This window comes from Podarcis muralis, chromosome 15 (genome assembly GCF_964188315.1).
Source record: "Podarcis muralis chromosome 15, rPodMur119.hap1.1, whole genome shotgun sequence".
In the NCBI taxonomy this organism is placed as follows: domain Eukaryota; kingdom Metazoa; phylum Chordata; class Lepidosauria; order Squamata; family Lacertidae; genus Podarcis; species Podarcis muralis.
The window spans coordinates 2,120,459-2,141,502 of NC_135669.1; the positions used below are offsets into that span (position 1 = coordinate 2,120,459).

At 40.9% G+C, this 21,044-nt stretch overlaps 2 protein-coding genes across 5 annotated transcripts in view; one reads left to right on the plus strand and one right to left on the minus strand.

Annotated features, from left to right (window-relative positions):
- POLR3D (RNA polymerase III subunit D) overlaps positions 1 to 7,044 on the plus strand; it is a 54,495-nt gene extending 47,451 nt beyond the window's left edge. The window contains exon 9 of the mRNA XM_077919323.1: positions 6,685 to 7,044. Coding sequence (XP_077775449.1) covers positions 6,685 to 6,750 — 66 coding nt within the window. The 3' untranslated portion in view covers positions 6,751 to 7,044. The remainder of the gene's footprint in view (positions 1 to 6,684) is intronic.
- Positions 1 to 21,044, minus strand: part of LOC114585808 (outer mitochondrial transmembrane helix translocase) — a 46,063-nt gene that overhangs the window by 18,787 nt on the left and 6,232 nt on the right. For all 4 annotated transcript variants that reach the window (XM_077919326.1, XM_028708696.2, XM_028708692.2 and 1 more), the window contains exons 3-4: positions 6,746 to 6,844; positions 6,067 to 6,187 (exon numbers count right to left, since the gene is read on the minus strand). In XM_077919326.1, coding sequence (XP_077775452.1) covers positions 6,067 to 6,187; positions 6,746 to 6,844 — 220 coding nt within the window. The remainder of the gene's footprint in view (positions 1 to 6,066; positions 6,188 to 6,745; positions 6,845 to 21,044) is intronic.

Consider the following 21,044-nt stretch of genomic DNA (forward strand, 5'->3'; position numbering starts at 1 on the left):
ATCATCTCCCAGAAAGCCTTAATCTTTGGGCATGTCCACCAAAGGTGAAAGAATGTACCTTCAGTCTCTTTACATTTCCAACATTTATTATCGGGCAAATGATAGATTTTTGCAAGCTTGACTGGAGTCATGTACCACCTGTATATCATTTTCATAATATTCTCTCTTAAGGCATTACATGCCGTAAATTTCATACCAGTGGTCCATAACTGTTCCCAGTCAGCCATCATAATATTATGTCCAACATCTTTTGCTCATTTAATCATAACAGATTTCACCGTTTCATCCTGGGTATTCCATTTCAACAGCAAGTTATACATCTTTGACAAAATCTTGGTTTTGGGATCTAACAGTTCTGTTTCCAATTTTGATTTTTCCACCTGGAAACCAATTTTCTTGTCCAAATTATATGCCTCCATTATCTGATAATAATGAAGCCAATCTCGCACTTTATTTTTTAGTTTTTCAAAACTCTGCAATTTCAATTTTTCTCCCTCTTGTTCCAAATTTTCCCAATATTTCGGCCATTTGGCCTCCATATTGAGCTTTTTCTGTGCCTTCGCTTCCATCGGTGACAACCACCTTGGAGTTTTATTTTCAAGTAGATCCTTATATCTTATCCAGACATTAAACAATGCTTTCCTGACTATATGGTTTTTAAATGCTTTATGTGCTTTGACCTTGTCATACCACAGATATGCATGCCATCCAAATACATTATTAAAACCTTCTAGATCCAAAATGTCTGTGTTTTCAAGAAGCAGCCATTCTTTCAGCCAGCAAAAAGCTGCTGATTCATAATAAAGTTTTAAGTCTGGCAGGGCAAATCCACCTCTTTCCTTTGCGTCCGTTAGTATTTTAAATTTTATTCTGGGCTTCTTGCCCTGCCAGACAAATCTAGAAATGTCTCTCTGCCACTTCTTGAAACAATCCATTTTATCCAAAATTTGCAATGTTTGGAACAAAAACAACATTCTAGGCAATACATTCATTTTTATCGCAGCTATGCGGCCTAGCAGTGAAAGCAAATTTGACCAAATTTCTAAATCTTTTTTCACTTCCGTCCAGCATTTTTCATAATTGTCTTTAAATAAATTCCCATTTTTAGCTGTCATATTAATCCCCAGGTATTTCACTTTCTTAACCACTGTTAAGCCTGTCTCGTTCTGAAACCTCTCTCTCTCAATCGCTGTTAAATTTTTCTCTAAAACCTTTGTTTTTAACTTATTCAGTTTAAATCCTGCAACCTGACCAAATTCTTGAATCAGTTCCAAAACTCTTTTAGTACTAGATTCTGGCTCCTGTAATGTCAATACTAAGTCATCTGCAAATGCTCTCAATTTGTACTGTTTAGCTCCGACTTGTATACCTTTAACCAATTGGTCCCTTCTGATCATATTCAACAGGACCTCCAGGACCGATATAAAAAGCAATGGAGAGATTGGGCAACCTTGTCGTGTCCCTTTTTCTATCTTAAATTCCTCCGTCACCACATTGTTAACAATTAGTTTGGCCTTTTGTTCAGAATAAATTGCACTTATACCATTTCCAAAACCTTGACCTACCCCCATCCCCTGTAGATTCTTCTTCATAAAACTCCAAGAAATATTGTCAAAGGCTTTCTCCGCGTCCACAAATATCAAAACTGCCTTAGTATTGATATTCACTTGTAGTTTTTCTAAGATATTAATTATGTTTCTCATATTATCAGACAAGTGTCTACCCGAGAGAAAGCCTGCTTGATCTTTATGAATCTCTTCCACTAGCACTTTTTTTAGTCTTGTTGCCAAAATATCTGCAAAGATTTTATAATCCACATTCAGCAATGATATGGGGCTGTAGTTCTTGAGCTGCGTCTTTTCAGTCTCTGTTTTCGGTATAAGTGTGATGTACGCTTCCTTCCACGACTCTGGTGCCCTTTTCCCTTCCAATATTTCATTACAGACTTCCTTTAAAGGTTGTACTAACCATTCCTTTAAAAATCTGTAATATCTAGAAGTCAGTCCATCTGGTCCTGGAGATTTACCTAATTGCATATTCTGAATGGCGCCTTCTACCTCCTGTTCAGTTATTTTATAATTCAACATTAATTTATTTTCTTGAGAGATTTTTTGTAATCCATTTATTTTCAAAAATCGATCTATATCAAGTTCTTTCTGTGGCCCTTGTGTATATAATTGTTTAAAGTACCTCTGGAAACAGTTTCTAATCTCAACTGGGTTCTGTATGTTCTTTCCTTCCACTTCTAGATTTGTAATAGTGTTTAGTTTTTGTCTTTTTTTCATTTGCCAGGCCAACAATTTCCCACATTTATTAGCCGACTCAAATGTTTTTTGTCTCATTTGTTTAATTTTCCATTCTATTTCCTGATTCATCATTTTCATGTATTGTACTTGATATAACTTTATTTCTTCAAAATCTCTTGCGACTTTGGTTTTGCTCTCAATTTCTTCTCACCTTCTTTTATTTTCTCCAAAATTTTATCTTTCTTCTCATTTTGGGTTCTCTTCTTTATTGCATTCTGTTGTATCAGAAACCCTCTCATAACCGCTTTACTTGCGTCCCAGATTACTCTTTTTTCAACAGTAGTGTTCATATTTATCTCAAAATAGTCTCTCAAGGTTTTTTGGGCCTTCTTAATCACTTCTTCATCTCTAAATAAGGTGTCATTAATCCTCCATCTAAAAGAGCCAGTTGGTGTTAGTTTCATCTCCATCTTCACGGCATTATGGTCGGAGCAGGTTTTTGGACAAATTTCCACTTTTCTTGTCTTTGGTGCCATTCCTCTAGTTATCCATATTTGGTCAATTCTTGTCCATGTCATTTTGGCTTCAGAGAAGAAGGTTCCCTCTCTTCCCAAGATGTTCTTTGTTCTCCAAATATCGACTAAATCCAAGTTGTCTGTCATCTCAAAAAAGGTTTTCGGTAGTCTACCGTCCTTAGTGACTACCTGTCTTTGTGCCTTGTCCATATTTGTAGATACCACTCCATTCATATCCCCCATCAAAATCACATTATAATCCAAATAGTCCATCAAGGTCTCATGCAACTTTTTAAAAAATTCAGATTTCCCCTCATTTGGTGCACAAACTCCTACTATCAAAAATTTCTCTCCTTGTATTTGAATTTCAATTGCCACAAATCTTCCTTGGTCATCTTTAAAGATAAATTTCGGTGATAAACTCTCCTTTGCATAAATCACTACTCCTCTTTTTTTAACTTTGTCCGATGAGATAAACTCTTGGCCCAGTCTTTTGTTAATCAATACTTTTCTATGTAGCCTTATCACATGTGTTTCCTGTAAGCAAATAAAGTCCAATTGTTCCTTTTTTAATAAATGAAAAATTATTTTCCTTTTCTGAGGGGAGTTCAGACCATTAGTATTCCAACTTAATAGTTGCAGCGCCATGATATAGTTACTTTGCTTTTCCTCCAACTGCACCAAGTGCTTGTTCTTCTTCTGTCGATGGTGTCACTTTCTTTGTGTAGTCCAATTCAAAAGGTAGTATTGCTTTGTCTAGTATTCCTCTTTCTAGTGCTCCTGGCTCTTCTCCAGATTCTTTCTGCAAATCTTCTTCGTGATCTTTCAAAAATCTTTCTTTGTCAGCCACTGATCTTATTTTTATCTTTCTTCCTTTAAAACTAAAAGATAGGCCTTGGGGAAATTCCCACCTGAAAAGAATTCTGTTGCTTCTCAACAGGGCAACCAAATCTCTGTAGTTAGATCTAAGGTCCAAGAGATATTTCGGGATGTCTTTAAATATCTCCACACTTGACTGATGTATTTCCAAGGTCTTCTGGAAATGCAGACTCAATATTTTGTCTCTCTCCTCTTTTGTTTGGAGGGTAATCAAACAGTCTCTCACCCTGTTCTTCTTCCCCCCTCTTCCAAGCCTAAATGCACTCACTATCTTAAATTCTTCCTTCTCCAAATCTGGTTTCCAAAAGTCTGCAAATTCCTGCGTAAGGAAGTCAATCAGGTTGTCTTTCTCAAGTTCAGGCACAGCCCTGATCCTCAGATTCGTTTGTTTCTCTTTCAATTAAATCATAGACAACATCGACCTGTGGTCCTCTAATTGTCTTTCTATAGGTGGTATCTTCTCCTCTACAGAAACTGCTTTTTCCTTAGCGTCTTCAGCTGTCTGTCGGGTCAAGGTAGATTCCTGTAGCAATTTCTCAATAGTTTCTGTGTTAGTATTCACCTTCTGTCCCAGATTATTAATACTTGTGGTGTTTTGATCAATTTTAGTTGATGCTTCAGCTACTTGTTTACTTAACTTTTCCAAAGATTCATTTATTCTTCCTAGTGCAAGTGCTAAAACATCTTCAGAAGCCATTACTTTTGACTTAGGTTGTACAGATGCTGCTGCTAATGGAGCAGAAGGGCCAGATGTTGATGCTCTTCACTGCCAGGATTTACCAGACCTCGTTGTTTTTTCTTGAAGCAAATCTATCTTTTCTTTCCCATCTGCCATAACACTCTAACTGCAGCCCAAGGTAAATCCCATGTTTAGAGTTTGTTTTGAAGTGGAAAATTCCCCTGGCTCAGTTGTTGTAACAATTTCAAACTTCCTGTAGGGGGACACAGTAACAGTCAAGACTTGTTGCATTAAAAAATAACTCTTTTTAAAAACCCCATTTCACAAAATAAGCAACAGTTTCAAATTCAGTTACTTTCAGTCACTTTAAAATCAGGAGAAGCCAGCCGGGAACAATGTATCTCTCTTGCAGAATTAGCTGTCAAAAAGTACTCTATTCACAAAAAGCGCATTTCACAAAGCGGCAGTCTTATCGTCCATTGGCAGCCCGTTCCCAGGTTTTAAGCGGTGGATTTTTTTTTCCTTCCCTCTTTTTTGCAGGAAAATACAGTTCAATCCTTTCCCCCCTCCTCTCCTGCTGCCAAGGGGGGAAATCACTTGTTTTGATGTTCGAATTATAGTCCTTCCCAATCGACTTCCCAATCAACAACTCATATTCTAACTACAGTAACCATTTTAGGAAAGGGACAATGGGCACAACTTGTGACCCACCAAGAAAAATTCAGCCCCCCCATCCTTCTATGTACTGTAGTTTGCCAGTGTCTCAGAGGTGTGTCCATATAAGTTCTACTCAGAGTGCACCCATTGAAAATGATGGACATAATTTACTCTTCTTCATTATATTCAGTTGGTCTTCTCTGAGTAGGACAAGCATTGGATACAATCCTCTGTTTCACCATCTCAGACAAGCAGCAGAAACAGAGGCGTCGTGTTTCTGTCATTCTTGCTGAGCACTCGCACCCCTTACAGCTTTTGGCTCAGGATATCCAGAATGTCATTTTATTTGGAGTGCTGACTGACACAATTTGAAGGAAGAATATTGGAGTGTGGTGGGCAGTCTTTTTAAAAAACAGAATCACATGAGACTTAGAGTTGCAAGGTACCTTAGAGGCAATTTAGTCCACCTATTAGTGTAATTGACTGTGAATGTGTGCACTAATGGGAACTTTAATTAAAGTAGCTTTGATTTGGAGGGATTTGTTAAATTTAAACTGAGTAGAGCATTTAATTCAATTCTGTTGGAATAACGCTTTCAAGCTGGGGAAAATGTTGTTTTTGTTGTCGACGGAAAAATGCTAATGGAAGTATGAATGTTTAATACCTAATGCTGCTCTTGCTGCTGCCCAGCTGACTGAGGCAATTCCGCGTTGATGTACGTTCTGTTTGTGTGCATGTGTGGTGCCAGGTCCCCAGAAGTGGTCCCTGGAAACGGGGAGCAGCTCTTAGCCGAGCCCCGCCATCCCTCCCTGCGTCTGTCAGCTGTGGAAGCTCCACCCCCACCCCCCGGCTTGCAGGAGATGAAGGAATGGCAGAACAGAACCCCTGGGCAAATGGGGAGTCACTTGTACATACCCAGCAAGTTTCTTAAGTGGACAACAGGTAGCAAACTACCCTCTGACCATAATAACTTATTGATATGTAGGGTTTGGCTAAATAATGCAGATTTTAAAAGGAAGGTAACACTTTCCTTAAGTCTCAAAAATGATATTGAGTAACTAGTAAATTGCCCCTTGTTCCAAAGTAATACCTCTTGGGGGCTGGCAGAGCCTGGAGTGCTGCAACAAGTGTCGCCGCTGGAATGGGAGGATCACAGTGTCCTGGAGTTCGCTGACCATCTCATCCAGGCCTGCAATGTCCTTCCAAGTTACCTGTAGGTGGGACAAGCTGTGAGCAGTTGGCAGATAACAAAGGGACTAACAAAGGTTAGAAATTTGAATCTAAATGCAACTGCACTATTTTCCTGTTATCCTTGGCTTTTCTATTCATTCTGTCACTGTTTTTCCTCCATTATAACCATTCAGACTAAGCTCTTTGGGGTAGGGACCTTTTCTATTTATTCTTGGTTTAAAGGGTTGTCTACATCAGCAATTTTCATCCTTTTTAAAGAACTGACCCAAACAGACATATGGGGCCCATATCTTAATTGTTTGCCATTTGTAGAGTGGTATTTGGACTGGTGGTTGTGCTGCTGTTGTGACCCATCTTAGATCAGGTCATGACCTGAGAGTGGGTCCCAACCCACCATGTGCTGCAAAGTGCTAAAGTTCCAGATCTGAATTACTAATTCTGGTGTGAACCCACACAATCTCATTTCAGAACTAAGATATGTGCAACCTTTTTTTTCCTGTCCGTTTTTCTTCACCAGATTAGAGAGCCTCAAAACTCTCTTGTGTTTTGTCAAGAGGAGCAGCAGCCTGGCCACCTACCTTGATATCCTTTGGAACCACCAGGTGAGCGGCAATGATCATCTCATGCTCTGCCAGCTTCACTCCTTCCACCCCAATCTGCTTCATCAAGCGTTCTGCCTGCCGACAAAACAAAGAGGCCCAGAGTTGCAGTCCTCCCTTTATCTCAGAGATTTAATATCGGACTCTGCTATTGTCATGACTTGCTACTGTCATGACTACACACAGTGACTCGCACCTGGCACTTTTAGAAGAAGAATTTCATTTATAAAAGATAGAGTGAGGAAAAGGAATAAAGAAAAAAGTGAGTGAGAATGGGGGGGGAAATACTGTTAAATAAATAATAATAATAATAATAATAATAATAATAATAATAATAATAATAATTTATTATTTATACACCACCCATCTGGCTGTATTTTTCTTATCCTAATACACATATAACTGTCAATAACCTAATATATTATGGTTACAGCTGGGAAGCCGTGTTGGTCTGCCATAGTCAAAAACAAAAATTTCCTTCCAGTAGAACCTTAGAGACCAACTAGGTTTGTTATTGGTATAAAGGTAAATGTACCCCTGCCCGTACGGGCCAGTCTTGCCAGACTCTAGGGTTGTGCGCCCATCTCACTCTATAGGCCGGGGGCCAGCGCTGTCCGAAGACACTTCCGGGTCACGTGGCCAGCGTGACAAGCTGCATCTGGCGAGCCAGCGCAGCACACGGAACGCCATTTACCTTCCCGCTGGTAAGCGGTCCCTATTTATCTACTTGCACCCGGGGGTGCTTTCGAACTGCTAGGTTGGCAGGCGCTGGGACCAATAACAAACTCAGTTGGTCTCTAAGGTGGAAGGATTTTTTTGTTTGTTTGTTTTGACTAATTTATTATGTGTAAACTCATTCAAAATATCATTATATTTATTCAAATAAAGTGTGTGTCTGTTCATACATTGCCAATGTTGTCGTGTTTTCAAGCCATTGATTAAGGGGAATTGTATCGCTATTCTTCCAGTTCATCTGTCTCTTGGCCACCATTAGGGCATGTAGAATCCATTTCCTCAGTCCTGTTGCCAACAGAACTAGTATATAGTTCAAGAGCATCTTAACATTTCCCGCTGTGTCTTGTTTATATAGTCCAGCACTTTCTTCCAAAATTTAGTAAATGTGGGACATCGTCTTCTTCTTTCTTCTTTGGTGATCATTTGTAGCCAAGTACGATTGTCTTCCATAAACATGGTTTTAACAATGACTCCGTAAGTGACTGTGGAGGCCAATTATGGATCCACACATCCTTCCACAGTGGGGACATAGGTTTCCGGGTGGGAGCTGATCATGGTGTGGATTTGCCAAGCGTGCCTTCCTCTTAGCACATTTCTTCCTTGCGTCCTGAGTTCGAGTGTCTTCAAAGCCCATGACACCTTTGATAAAGGCTGTTCTCCAATTGGAGCGCTCGCAGGCCAGTGTTTCCCAGTTGTCAGTGTTTTTACTACATTTTTTAGATTTGTCTTGAGACAGTCTTTAAACCTCCATTTTTAAGTTTGGAATAGAGTAGTTGCTTTGGAAGACATTCATCAGGCATGTGCACAACATGACTAGTCCAATGAATTTGATGTTGAAGAATCATCGCTTTGACACTGGTGATCTTTGCTTCTTCCAGTACACTGATATTAGTTCTCCTGTCTTCCCAAGTGATGTGTAAAATTTTTCAGAGACACCATTGATGGAATCTTTCGAGCAGCTGGAGATGGCTTTTATAAGTGGCCCATGTTTCACAAGCATACAGTAAGGTTGGTAGTACAATAGCTTTGTAAACAAGCATTTTGGTTTCCCTGTGAATGTCCCAGTCCTCAAACACTCTGCACTTCAATAGGGAGAAAGCCGCACTCACAGAGCTCAGGCGATGCTGGATTTCGGCATCAATGTTGGCCCTTGTGGAAAGATAACTGCCTAGGTAGGAAAAGTGATCGACATTTTCCAATGTTACACCATTGAGTTGGATTTGTGGTGCTGCAGAGGGGTTGTTTTGCACTTGTTAGTGCAGCACTTTGGTTTTTTGGATGTTGAGTGATACGCCAAGCTTTTTGTAAGCTTCTGCAAAGATATTTAGGATAGTTTGGAGGTCATCCTCTGAGCGTGCGCACACTACGTTGTCATCAGCATACTGAAGCTCTATGACAGAAGTCTTTGCTTTCTACCTGCTCAGATTGCAGAGCTTTCCATCTGTTCGATATATGATTTCTACTGCAGTGGGGAGTTTCCCTTCGACAAAGTGTAGGATCATGGCAATGAAAATAATCAATAGAGTTGGGGCAATAACACAACCCTGTTTTACACCTGATCCCACTGTGAGTGGTTCACTTTGAGAGCCATTGTTATCTATGATTGTTGCTGTCATATTATCATGGAGTAGAACCGAAACATGAGTGTAGAATTTCACTGCATCTTCTCAAATTTGGAAATTTCTGTATAGGCACAAACTCCCAAAATTATTCTTCTTCTGCATGGGCCCTCATAAAAATGTCATTTTTCAGAGTTAATATATCATTTTCAAGAGATATTTTGCACAATGAGTAATTTGTACTGATAATGACTGCAATTTTTTAAAAGTCCAAATCAGATTTGAATGGAAATGACATGTACTCTACAATTAATTCAATTTTTTGGAAGTCACCAAATCTTTTTTAACTACAGAATAACAGAACCAATTTTGGCCACATACTTCTCTGTTTGAAAAACAAAGTCAGGATTTTTTTCCAGGTGGTCCTGCATATTAGGAAAGTGATCAAAAATTTTGATTGTAAAGTCAGCCGTCATTAGCTTAAATTTTGTTTTGTAGGATGAAACTATGCTCATCATCTCGCCAATGCATTTACCTTTACCTTGTAGCTCTAGCTTCATATCACTAAGTTTACCTGTGAAATCAGCAAGGAAAGCCAGATCAAATAACCACTCATCATCTTCTCACTGAGCGTACTCATCTCCCCTCTCCTTCAAAAAGGATATTATTTCTTCCTACAAACTACGAAATCTTACCAAAAATTTGTGCCTACTGAGCCACCTTACATCTCTGTGTAAAATTAATTCTAGCTGCCCTTCCTCAAGAGTGAGATTGAAAAGCCGCCTTTGAAGTGCTTTTCCACGAATTGAATTTACAGTTTTAAAAGCTATGTCCATGACATGCTTTGTGTTCAGTTTCTTGCTTGCCAAAACTTGCTGGTGAATGATACAGTGGTGCGCAAGGAAGTCGGGGAAATCACCATGTTGTCGAAAAAGGGCAATAAATCCATTAACCCGACCTGTCATGGCTTTTGCTTCATCCGTAGTGATGGCAACAAGCTTGTGTAATGGAACATTAAGCTTGTTTATAAAGGAATAGAAGGAATTAAATATTTCTTCACTGGTGGTTTTCTCTTTTAAAGAAACTATCCCAAGTAGTTATTCTTTTGTACTGTAATATTTAAAAACCATACAAATAAAAACTAGTAGCTGAGCTGTGTCACTGATGTCTGTAGATTTGTTTAGCTAGAGTGAGAAAGCAACACAACTGGACACATCTTTCAACAGCTGTTCATCAATATTTTTACACATGTTTTCCATTCACTGTATGGCCGTTTCTTGATAATTGAAGATCTTGGATAGCAGCTATGTTCTCTTTTTAATTTTTAAACCCTTCAAAAAGATGTTCAGCTGCTGCAAGAAAACACTCTTTTACAAACTCCCCTTCTGTGAAAGGTTTGCACTTTTTAGCAATCAGGTTGAAGGATGACATGGTTGCATTGTTAGAATGTGAGTTGGATTTTACCAGTAATTGCTGCTGAGAAGCTAATTTTGCTTTGAGTTCTTCGAGCTTAAGTTTACGAATTCCACTTTTGACTGGAAAATCGACATCAAATTTACTACGGTGGAAAGCATTATAATGGGGTTCCAAGTTACCCTTTTTTGGTAAGGACACAGAGGCGTTACAAATTAAACAACAACACTTCTCTTTCACCATCACAAAGAAATACTCAATTTCCCATTCCTTATGAAAATGATAGGTTTTGGACTTCTTTGGAGCACTCATTTTTTTTACAATAGGGACTAGACCTTCTGAAATAATTGATTAAAAACTAACTCAGCAAGACAGAAGACTGCCTGCTTTCTAAAGTGTGACAACCTTTAAGATACAAAACACCCAGACAAGGAAAACCAACTCAGCTAAGTAGTTTACACAGATCTGAGGAGCCAGTAGATGCAAACAACTGTACCCACACCACACTACCTCCAAAGCAAACCAAAAAGCTAAAAGCAAATGCAGTAGCAAACCTCAGAACTGAACTTAAAACAAAAGCTGTAGTCCCCTGCAACCACACAGCCAAAGCTGCACACAAACCACCTCAAAATCAAACCTTACTGCAAAACAATGCCACCCCAATGGAGGCTGGGACCTGCCCCACGTAAGGAACCTGGGACAAGCTGAAGCACCAATGGCTCAGGTACCCTGTTTGTTAACTTAAAATGCACAATGATTATTTTAAAAAAATTATTTATTTATTCCTTTTAATTAATTTTCATTTATTATATAAAGCAGTAGCACTGGAAACTTTAGCAAGAGCACGCCCACCTGGAAGGCACAGGAAAATAACAACCCAACCAGCGCCCGCCCCCTGGCCCCACATGGCTTCAGTTTTTAAATGCACCAACAATCAACAAAGACCCCAACAGGAATATAATTGTTTTGAAATAAGTCAATGTTTTTGGAAGTTAGCCAAATATTTTACCTTTTTCACCACATCTATCTCTGTTTTTGTTGCAATAATTCAATCATATTTTGGTCCATATTTTTCGCTATTATTTTGGTTTTCTTCTTATTTAGTCTAAACCCTGCTACCATTCCAAATTGCTCCATCTCCTTCAATACTTCTATCACACCTTCTGTTGGTTCTTCAATTGTTATTACCAGATCATCTGCAAAGGCTTTCACTTTATATTCATTATGACCAACTGTCACCCCTTTTATTAAATTATTTTGTCTAATCGCCCTTAGAAGGACCTCCAGGACCATTATAAATAACAATGGTGAAAGTGGACATCCCTGTCTGGTTCCTTTTGTTATTTTGATATCTTCCGTAACAACATTATTAACAATCAATTTTGCTTTTTGCTCTGTATATATAGCTTTAATCCCATTGAAGAATTCCTTTCCCACATCCATACATTCTAAATTCTTGAGCATAAAATCCCAAGCAATGTTATCAAAGGCCTTCTCTGCATCTACAAACATTAAGATAGCTTGTTGTCAGGGAACTGCCATCGGAGCCAGAGGGAGAGAGAGGGCTCCAGAGGGATTCCGGAGAGCGTGCCGGGAGGGAGAGAAGCAGCACATCTTCTGGGGAAGGAAATCAGTGTAGCACCAGTAGAGAAGGGGGGCAGATGGGGGAATTGGTGAGGTGGCTCCAAGACTCCTTGCCGGGGACCAGCGGGGAGAGCACGGGTCCTCTGATGCCCACACCCTCCCTGTGCAAAAGACTTCCACACAGGGAAAGTAGGCGGAGACTAGGCGTCAAAGAGCTTCTTTGCTGGAAGAAGTTCAAGAAATGCCCACTGATGGATTCTGCCAGCGATTGAGACAGCCACGGGCGAGTGGCTGTCCAGACAGAAAGGGTTCACTCAGGCAACCAGCCATGTGTGGTGCCGATTTACGCACAAGCAACCCCTAGAACCATTACAGCAATCCGTCAGTCCCTGACGTTGCTTGCGCGTAGCCCCGGAGAGGCAGCAAGATGAGCCAATACGTGCCGGGAGAGGAAAACATAAGAGCAGATGCTCTCTCCCGGAAACCGGAATACCTGGAGGAAGAGGGACCACCGGAAACCCGACACGTGTTTCCCGAGGACCGGTGGGTGTGGGGGGGAACGTTGCTTGGGAAACGAGAACTGGCAGGGCTTACTAGAGACGACGCGTTCGCTCAAGCAAAAATCAGGGAACTCCGGGACGAAAGGGAAGACCATGGAGGGTTTGAGAAAAAGGAAGGGGTACTGTACTATAAGGGGGCACTGTATGTACCGGGGGAGACCTTGAGGGGGAAGGTACTTAAACAGCTCCATGACAACCCAACAGCTGGGCACTTTGGACAGCACAAGACCATGCTGCTCGTCACCAGGCAGTTCTGGTGGCCAAAGGTGAGGGAAGACGTACGGGAATATGTACGGGGGTGCGACCGATGCCAGAGAGCAAAGGGAGAGAGGGCTGCCCCCGCAGGGTTACTGGAACCCTTACCTACACCGGGAAGGCCCTGGGAGGTGGTGTCCATTGATTTTATGACAGATTTGCCCAAGTCAAAGGGGAAGACAGCAGTCATGGTAGTAGTCGATCTACTGACAAAAATGTGCCATTTCATAGCTTGTTCGCACGCGGTGACAGCAGAGGAGACAGCCCGGTTGTTTGTGGATCACATTTTCAGACTGCATGGGGATCCCTCAAGGGTAATCTCGGATCGCAGGAAACAATTTACTTCCAGGTTCTGGAGGAAGCTCATGAGCTTGCTACAGGTAGAGGTGAGCTTCTCGACGGCCAGACACCCAGAAACCAACGGGCAAGCAGAGAGAGCGAACAGTATACTCCAGCAATACCTACGCTGCTACGTCAGCGAGAGACAGAACGATTGGATAGAGAAATTAGCTTTGGCTGAATTTGCGTACAATAACGCTGAACACGTGTCCACGGGAATGAGCCCGTTCATGGCCAATTATGGGTGTCACCCCAGGGCCTTCCTGGGGAGGGGGGAGGAAGCATGGAGTGTACCCACGGCCGAGCAGTTTGTAGAAGAAATGGAGGCCTTGCACCAACAACTCAAGGTGAACTTGGAGCGGGCCAAGGAAGTTTACAAGAGGCAGGCGGACAAGCACCGTAGGGAGGGGGAGGCCATACGGGTAGGAAACCGGGTGTGGTTGTCCCCTAAAGGGAGGGTGCAAGAAGTTGCAGCCAAGGTGGCTGGGGCCTTTTGAGGTAACACAGCAGGTGAACCAGTGGCGTTCAAACTCAAGTTGCCAGACAGCATGAAGATACATCCGGTGTTCCATAGGTCCCTACTCACACCGTACAGGGAGGGGCAAGAGTTTCCGGGGCGGGAGGGAGGAGTCACCACCCACCCGCGGGTAGAGGAGAGGGAACACCACAACCAAGCCACGGAAATCCTCGATTCAAGGTGGCGAGGTCGCCAGGTGGAGTACTTGGTAGCTTGGGAGGGAGAACCCATGTCAGAAAACACGTGGGTCCCTGCTGAGTCAATCAATGACGGGTATCTGGTGGAAGAATTCCACAGTTTGTTCCCGGATAAGCCAAAACCACTAGCGAGATTCTGGGAGGAAGAATCTGGAACCACAGACGACAAAGGGGACTTTGTGGGTTTTCCTGCCTCCGAAGAGGAGGGAGGTGAGGTGTCAGAGGGAGAAGAATCAGACTGGGAGGTCCACTCTGCGGGGAGAGATTGGAGCGGGTGGGAGGCTGGTTTTGAATCCTCTGAGGATGGTGACAGCTCCTTCAGGGGATTCCCCGCATCGTCGGCCGAGGAAAGAGACGAGGTTGTATCAGAAAATCGCGCCGGGGGTGGAGGGGGTCCTGGGGAGGAGGTGGATGTCAGGGAACTGCCATCGGAGCCAGAGGGAGAGGGAGGGCTCCAGAGGGATTCCGGAGAGCGTGCCGGGAGGGAGAGAAGCAGCACATCTTCTGGGGAAGGAAATCAGCATAGCACCAGTGGAGAAGGGGGGCAGATGGGGGAATTGGTGAGGTGGCTCCAAGACTCCTCGCCGGGGACCAGCGGGGAGAGCACGGGTCCTCCGATGCCCACACCCTCCCTGCGTAGAAGGCTTCCACACAGGGAAAGTAGGTGGAGACTAGGCGTCAAAGAGCTTCTTTGCTGGAAGAAGTTCAAGAAATGCCCACTGACGGATTCTGCCAGCGATTGAGACAGCCACGGGCGAGTGGCTGTCCAGACAGAAAGGGTTCACTCAGGCAACCAGCCAGGTGTGGCGCCGATTTACGCACAAGCAACCCCTAGAACCATTACACTTGTTTTTCATTCCTGGCAGTCAGGTATTCCAAAATATTTATTATGTTTCTTATGTTATTTCTCAACTGTCTGCCAGGAAGAAAACCTGCTTGATCTTCATGTATAATTTCTTGTAAGATCTTTTTTATTCTATTCGCTAGAATCCCTGCATATATCTTATAATCTGTATTCAGTAGTGAGATAGGCCTATAATTCTTCACTTGCGTTAAATCCGAATCTTGTTTGGGGATAAATGTAATAAATGCTTCTTTCCAGGTTTCCGGAATGTCCCTTTCTTTTAAGATATTCTTCATGACTTCTTTCAACGGTGTCATCAACACATCTCTCAATTCTTTATAATATCTTGATGTGAATCCATCTGGTCCTGGCGCTTTCCCCCTCTTCAATTCTTTTATTACTTCCTTTATTTCATCACTGCTTATTGGGGCGTTCAGTTGTCCTTTTCTTTCTGCAGGGATCTTTTGCACCTTTTTTTCTTTCAAGAATCGTTCTATTTTCCTCATATTATTTCTCTCTTTATTCTTATATAGTTGCCTATAAAAGTCTAGAAATCCTTTTCTAATACCTTTTGGATTGTCAATTTCTTCACCATTGGTATTGATCTTATTCACCGTATTCTGTTCCTTTCTTTTTTTAATTTGCCACACAAGCCATTTTCCTGATTTGTTCGCAAATTCAAAGTTTTTCTGTCTTAGCATTTTGATATTCATTTTGACTTCTTTATTTATTATCATTGCAAATTGTGTTTGCAAAGTCTTAATTTCTTGTCTTATTTTTTGATTATGTGGTTTTTTGATCAATTTTTGTTCATTGTCCATTATCTGCTTTAAAATTTCTTTTTTCCTTTTTTCTCTGTTTTTGTTCTTCAATGAATTCTGTTGAATGAAGAAGCCTCTCATCACTGCTTTGCTTGCGTCCCAAACAATACTCATTTTTGTACCTTTGTTACTGTTATCCACAAAATACTCAGTTAATTTATTTTGTGCTTTTTCTATGACTTTTTGGTCATTCAATAGGTAATCATTGATTCTCCATCTAAAAGTTCTTTCTTCAAGTCCTTTTATTTCCATTTTATTGGATTGTGGTCTGAAATTATTTTTGGTTGGATCTCAATTTGTGATATTCTTGGAGTCAATTCATTTGACACCCATATTTGATCTATTCTCGACATTGATTGATTTGGTTCTGAGAAAAAAGTAAATTGTTTCTCAGGTGGATGTCTTAGTCGCCAAATATCTATCAAATTACAGTTCTTAACCATTGAGAAGAAAGTCTTAGGTAATTTCCCCTCTTTACTTAGTCCATTTCTTAGCCTGTCCATCACTAATGAGACCACTCCATTCATGTCCCCCATTATTATAATTTTCTGGTCCATGTATTCGAATATTTTTTCTTCTAGAGTTTTATAGAAATTTGTCTTATTTCCATTAGGTGCATAGATCCCAACAATTATCAAACTTTCGCCTTGCCATCTGATCCGGACTGCTATCATTCTTTCTTCTTCATCTTTAAAAATTTGTTCTGATTCAATTTTACTGTTTATATATAAAACCACCCCTCTTTTTTTCTCTTTATCTGAAGATATGAATTCATTTCCCAATCTTTTATTAATTAAAAATTTTCTGTGTTTTCTTGCGACGTGTGTTTCTTGTAAACATATGATGTCCAAATTTTTCTTCTTTAAAAATTGTTCAATTTTATTCCGTTTTTCCCCTCATTCATCCCATTAATATTCCAATTCCAAAATTTTAAAGACATGATGATTTCCAATTAAATTATTTTATTTTATTTTAATTTTTATGATCTGATTGTTTCTTCTCCTTTTTCCTCTTCATCCTCTTCTGCCTTTTTCTCATGATCTTCCTCTTCTTCATCTGTTTCTGATTCATCCTTAGCTCCAGCTCCTTTGTCTTCTCCTTCTTCTCCATCTCCTACTTTTAGGTTCTTGTACTTTCTCAGGAATTTTCCTGTTTCCTCTGGATTCAACAGTCTGTGCTTTTTGCTTTTATAAAAAAAAAAAAGAAATTCCCTCTGGAAATTCCCATTTGAAGTCAATGTTGTTTTTCTTCAAAATCTGCACCAATGGCTTATATGGCTCTCTTCGTTTTAACAATCTTATCGGTATATCTTTGAATATGATTATGTAATTTCCTTCTATGTATAATCTTTTCTCTCTGTTTTTCTGCAATATCAAATTTATCATCTCCCTATCTTTAAAGGTGATTAAACAGTCTCCTGTGAATTTCCTTGCCTTAGTTGTTCTTACTTTCATTCTAAATGCATTCTGTACTGTCTTTGCTACCTCCTCTATTGGTAATTCCATCCATTTAGCCAATTCTGATATCAGCCTCTCCTTGATATTCTCATTCTGTATCTCTGGGACGGCTCTCAGCCTCAGATTCACCTCCCTCTGTCTCAATTCATTCATCGCAATCGCATCTTTAATTTCTTCTTGTGATTTGTTTAATTCCATCATTTCCACCTTACGCTTTTCTCCTTCCCGTTTTACTTCTTTCAATTCTAATTTTGTCCTCTTTAAACCTTCCTCAGCAGCTAATGCCCTCTTTGATACTTATTTTATTTGCCCTTTAAGTTCATTGACTGTCTCATCAATTTTTTTATCCATTTTCCCTATCTTATTATTAACTGATTCCAATTTGGATTCTAAGTTCTTCTCACTTTGTTTAATTTCCGCAAACATGTTCAAAATTTAAGTTCTGAATTCTGACTCTTGTTTAGACCCTTTCCTTTCTGCTGGTGTTCCCCCATCTGCCCCTTTTTTTGCCTGATGTGCCATTTTCAGTTTTTATAATTTATCAAATTAATACAGAATATACAAAGAAGAAAATAAAAAAGGCTCCAAATGCTCCAAATTAAATCTTCTCGCCACCAATTAGGCTATTCCATCGAATATTCGCCTTGGGGGGCCCACCCCGACAAATATAATACGTGTCTTCTTGCCACCAATTAGGCTATCTCCAAATGGAATAATATTCCAAGTATATGTTCAACTGTAAATTAATTTAGGCCACTAAAGGACGTAGACTTCCCACCGGTAAATCCAAATTATTCTTGTAGGGAGAGGTATCTTATAAATTAATTAAATCCTCCTTTCGCCACCCAATCAACTGTTATATTAGGAAAGAGGATGAAAGATACAAAATAATCCAGAAAAGACCAATATAAAAAAGTATGTCCAAATTCCAAAAAAAGATAGAGAAGAGAAAAAAAAGAAACCAAAAAATAGACAAAAATGATCCGCAGAAAAGCAGGCGAGAAAATCTTTTCCCCAAATTTCTATCCAGTTATCCACTCTTTTCCATAATGTACCTAAATACCCAAAGTCCAGAGGTAAGACTCATAAACAAAATAGCAGACTCCAATGAGAAGGGAAAAAAAAGGAAGCACAGGTCACTTTATAATTTTAAAAGTAAGTACAGGTCACTTTATAATTTTAAAAGAACACAGGCCGCATTCAGTTGTTATGCTTCAAATCAAAAATCTTGAAAAACAAATTGTAATGTTCCATTCCTTCCATTAGGGTTGTATAATGGTTGCCAGTTTCGAAGTTCCAAATTTAAGAGAAAAACACAGAGGAGAGGTTAAAAAGAAAATCCTTCTCAGTTTCCAATAATAGTGGGCTTATAATAGGGACCAACCATAAAAACCAAATAGTCAAAAAGAAAAAATGAGGGGTTACAGACCGTTTAAATTCTTTTTTCCGCTATGCTGCTGTTCAAACAGAAGCTTTGCAATGGAGTCGGAAGTTCCCTTTCCGTTCCGCTGCTCTTTATTCTTTGTTCTCTTAAAAGTGAAAGTAGCTGTTCGCCATTATTTCTCCCCTCCGCTGCAACAAAGACCTCAAAATGACTGTAATCATTACTTTCTGCTCTCCCTTTTAGCTTTAAATATACCTTAAAGCTTGTAACTTCTAAGGATGTTACTTTTTAGAAGAGTTCAGAGAGAGAAGGAAACAGTATCTGCCAGTGGCAACTCACTTTCTTTTTGCTGCTCTGCACACTACACTGCGTCTGTATTGATTGCAGATGACAGCTGAACTCCGCGCTTTTGCTTTCTGCTCCGGATCCTTCCTTAGTTAATTAACATCCAAATTATAATCCAAATTGGTCCGAATTTCTTCTATTTTGAGAATGAAACGCTCCTCTTGCAAGCTCAGGGCTTCGCTATTTGGATATAGAAATTGGCTGCCCTTAGCCCGCTCCCCGCTCCGCCGTTCTCTTCGCCCTTTTTAAGGGTTACTTGACAGCCGGGCGGGTTGCTCCTGGCTTCGCTGGGCACCTGCTCCTCTGGGTAACCTCCCAGGGGTTTAAATCGGGGGCTACCACGCCCTGTAGCACCCCTTTTTATCCAAAATAGCACGGGATTCACCTTGCGGTAAAATCCCCGCTTGCGGGAGAGTCGCGCTCCACCGGAAGTCCCCCAGTTTCCCAGGATCCTCAGCCCTCGTAAAGGAACTACTCACCATGCAAGTGAACTCAGTTTCCCAAGCTCCCTTGCAACGATGAATCCTGGCAAATGCAGAAACCGGGACAGACGCCTGTTCCTCTCTTGCCTGCATGATGCAGCGTGGATACAAAAAGCAGGCGGGCAAAGAAGGATGAGATCCCAGGCGAGATCTAAGACTTTCCTAGTCACAATGCAGGAGACCTACAGAGATCCACACTGGAAGGGAAGGGAAGGAAGAGGGAGTGTCCCAGGTGTGGGCTGCTTAAATGGGCAAGGGAAGCCCATGGTCAGCCCTTGGATTTGCCCCCTGGCACTGCCCAAGTCTCAGCCTGCATCCCCCTTTGACCAAGCAGGGTGTAGGCTAGGATCCAGTCTCTGATAGGCACAGGGCAGCATCCCTGTTACATCCTCGAGGGAAGGGGAGCCATCTCACGCACACATGCAAACTCACACACATACTGGCCAGCTCTTTGTCGGCATGAAGGAGGGGGAGCCATCCAGCCATCCCGCACAACACACTCACACACATACTGGTGAGCTCTCTGTCAGCAAGAGGGAAGGAGCTCTCCGTTCAATTGCCCATGTTTATTGAGCTTTTTTTGGGAGGGGAGAAGAGTTGTTGAGCTTTTTTTACGGGGAGCTTTACGGGGAGGCTGGCGATCACTAAAGAACACACGATCTACTGGTGATTGACCAGAAACTTCCTGACGATCAACCAGTAGATCGCAATCGACCTGTTGGACATGCCTAGTCTAGGTAATCGTGAACATTCCAACTCTTTATTCCAGTCATTTCTTAAACTCTGTATATCAAACTTACTTGTTGATAATAAATACCTATAAAAAGTAATTGCTGGCTTTTTTGTTTCAAATGAATTATCCAATTGCTCCAAATTTTGGGTGTCTCAGATGCTGAGCAGGCCACTAGACCAAACAAAGTTACTAAAAGATGTAGCTGCAAGTATTGCCATAGGGCCACCTCTGGTAGATGGTATTTTTCTCTCAGAGCATCATGCCTATTGTGGGAACGTTCAGGGATGCAGCAGAGGATATATTGTTTGATTATATCCTTTCCAACTTGTGTTAACAAGTTCTACAATTTAGTAGAGTAACATTCCCCTTTTTAAACTTTCGGAGAGGATGTGTTTGCTTAGGCTCGCTAAAGCCTCTAAAATAAGTTTCCTTGGTAATTTCCCCTTTAGGTAAAGTAGTCCGTCATAAAAAGATAGATGCAACACAGTCTTCTATAAAAGTATAAAAAGAGTTTACTCACACATTCTGTTCACAAATGGATCCCAGAAGGGAGACTTAAGTTACGAAAGTAATATACACCTGGAAACTATCCCATAAGGAGATAGCTCCTTTGTCCTCTCACACAGATATTTTTAAATGTTAGCTACCTAGTATTTAGTTAGTTCATTTTATATTTATCTACTGTAAACTCATATAAAAATATATCTACGTTGTGTACAAAATCTCAGTTAAAGCCAAAACAACAAAAAATAAAACCAGGAGGGAGGTTGGTTGGGGGCCTTGCCTTCTTTTGCTTGTGTTTCATTTGCTTTGCATGTGGGTGTGGGTATCAATGTGAAATGTGTGTTTTTTTGGTGCCTGCAACAGTTCCTTACATTCTAAAAGTGACCCCGGGCCCCAAAAGACTGGAGGCTACTGTCCATTTGTTGTTGAAAGATGAGCAGAGACAAAGAAACAAGAAAAAAATAGAAAGATAGACCAGCCTGTCATTGAAAGCTACAGTGGTGCTAAATTGTGCTAAAGCCATGCATAGGACCCGACCCCCCCCCCCCC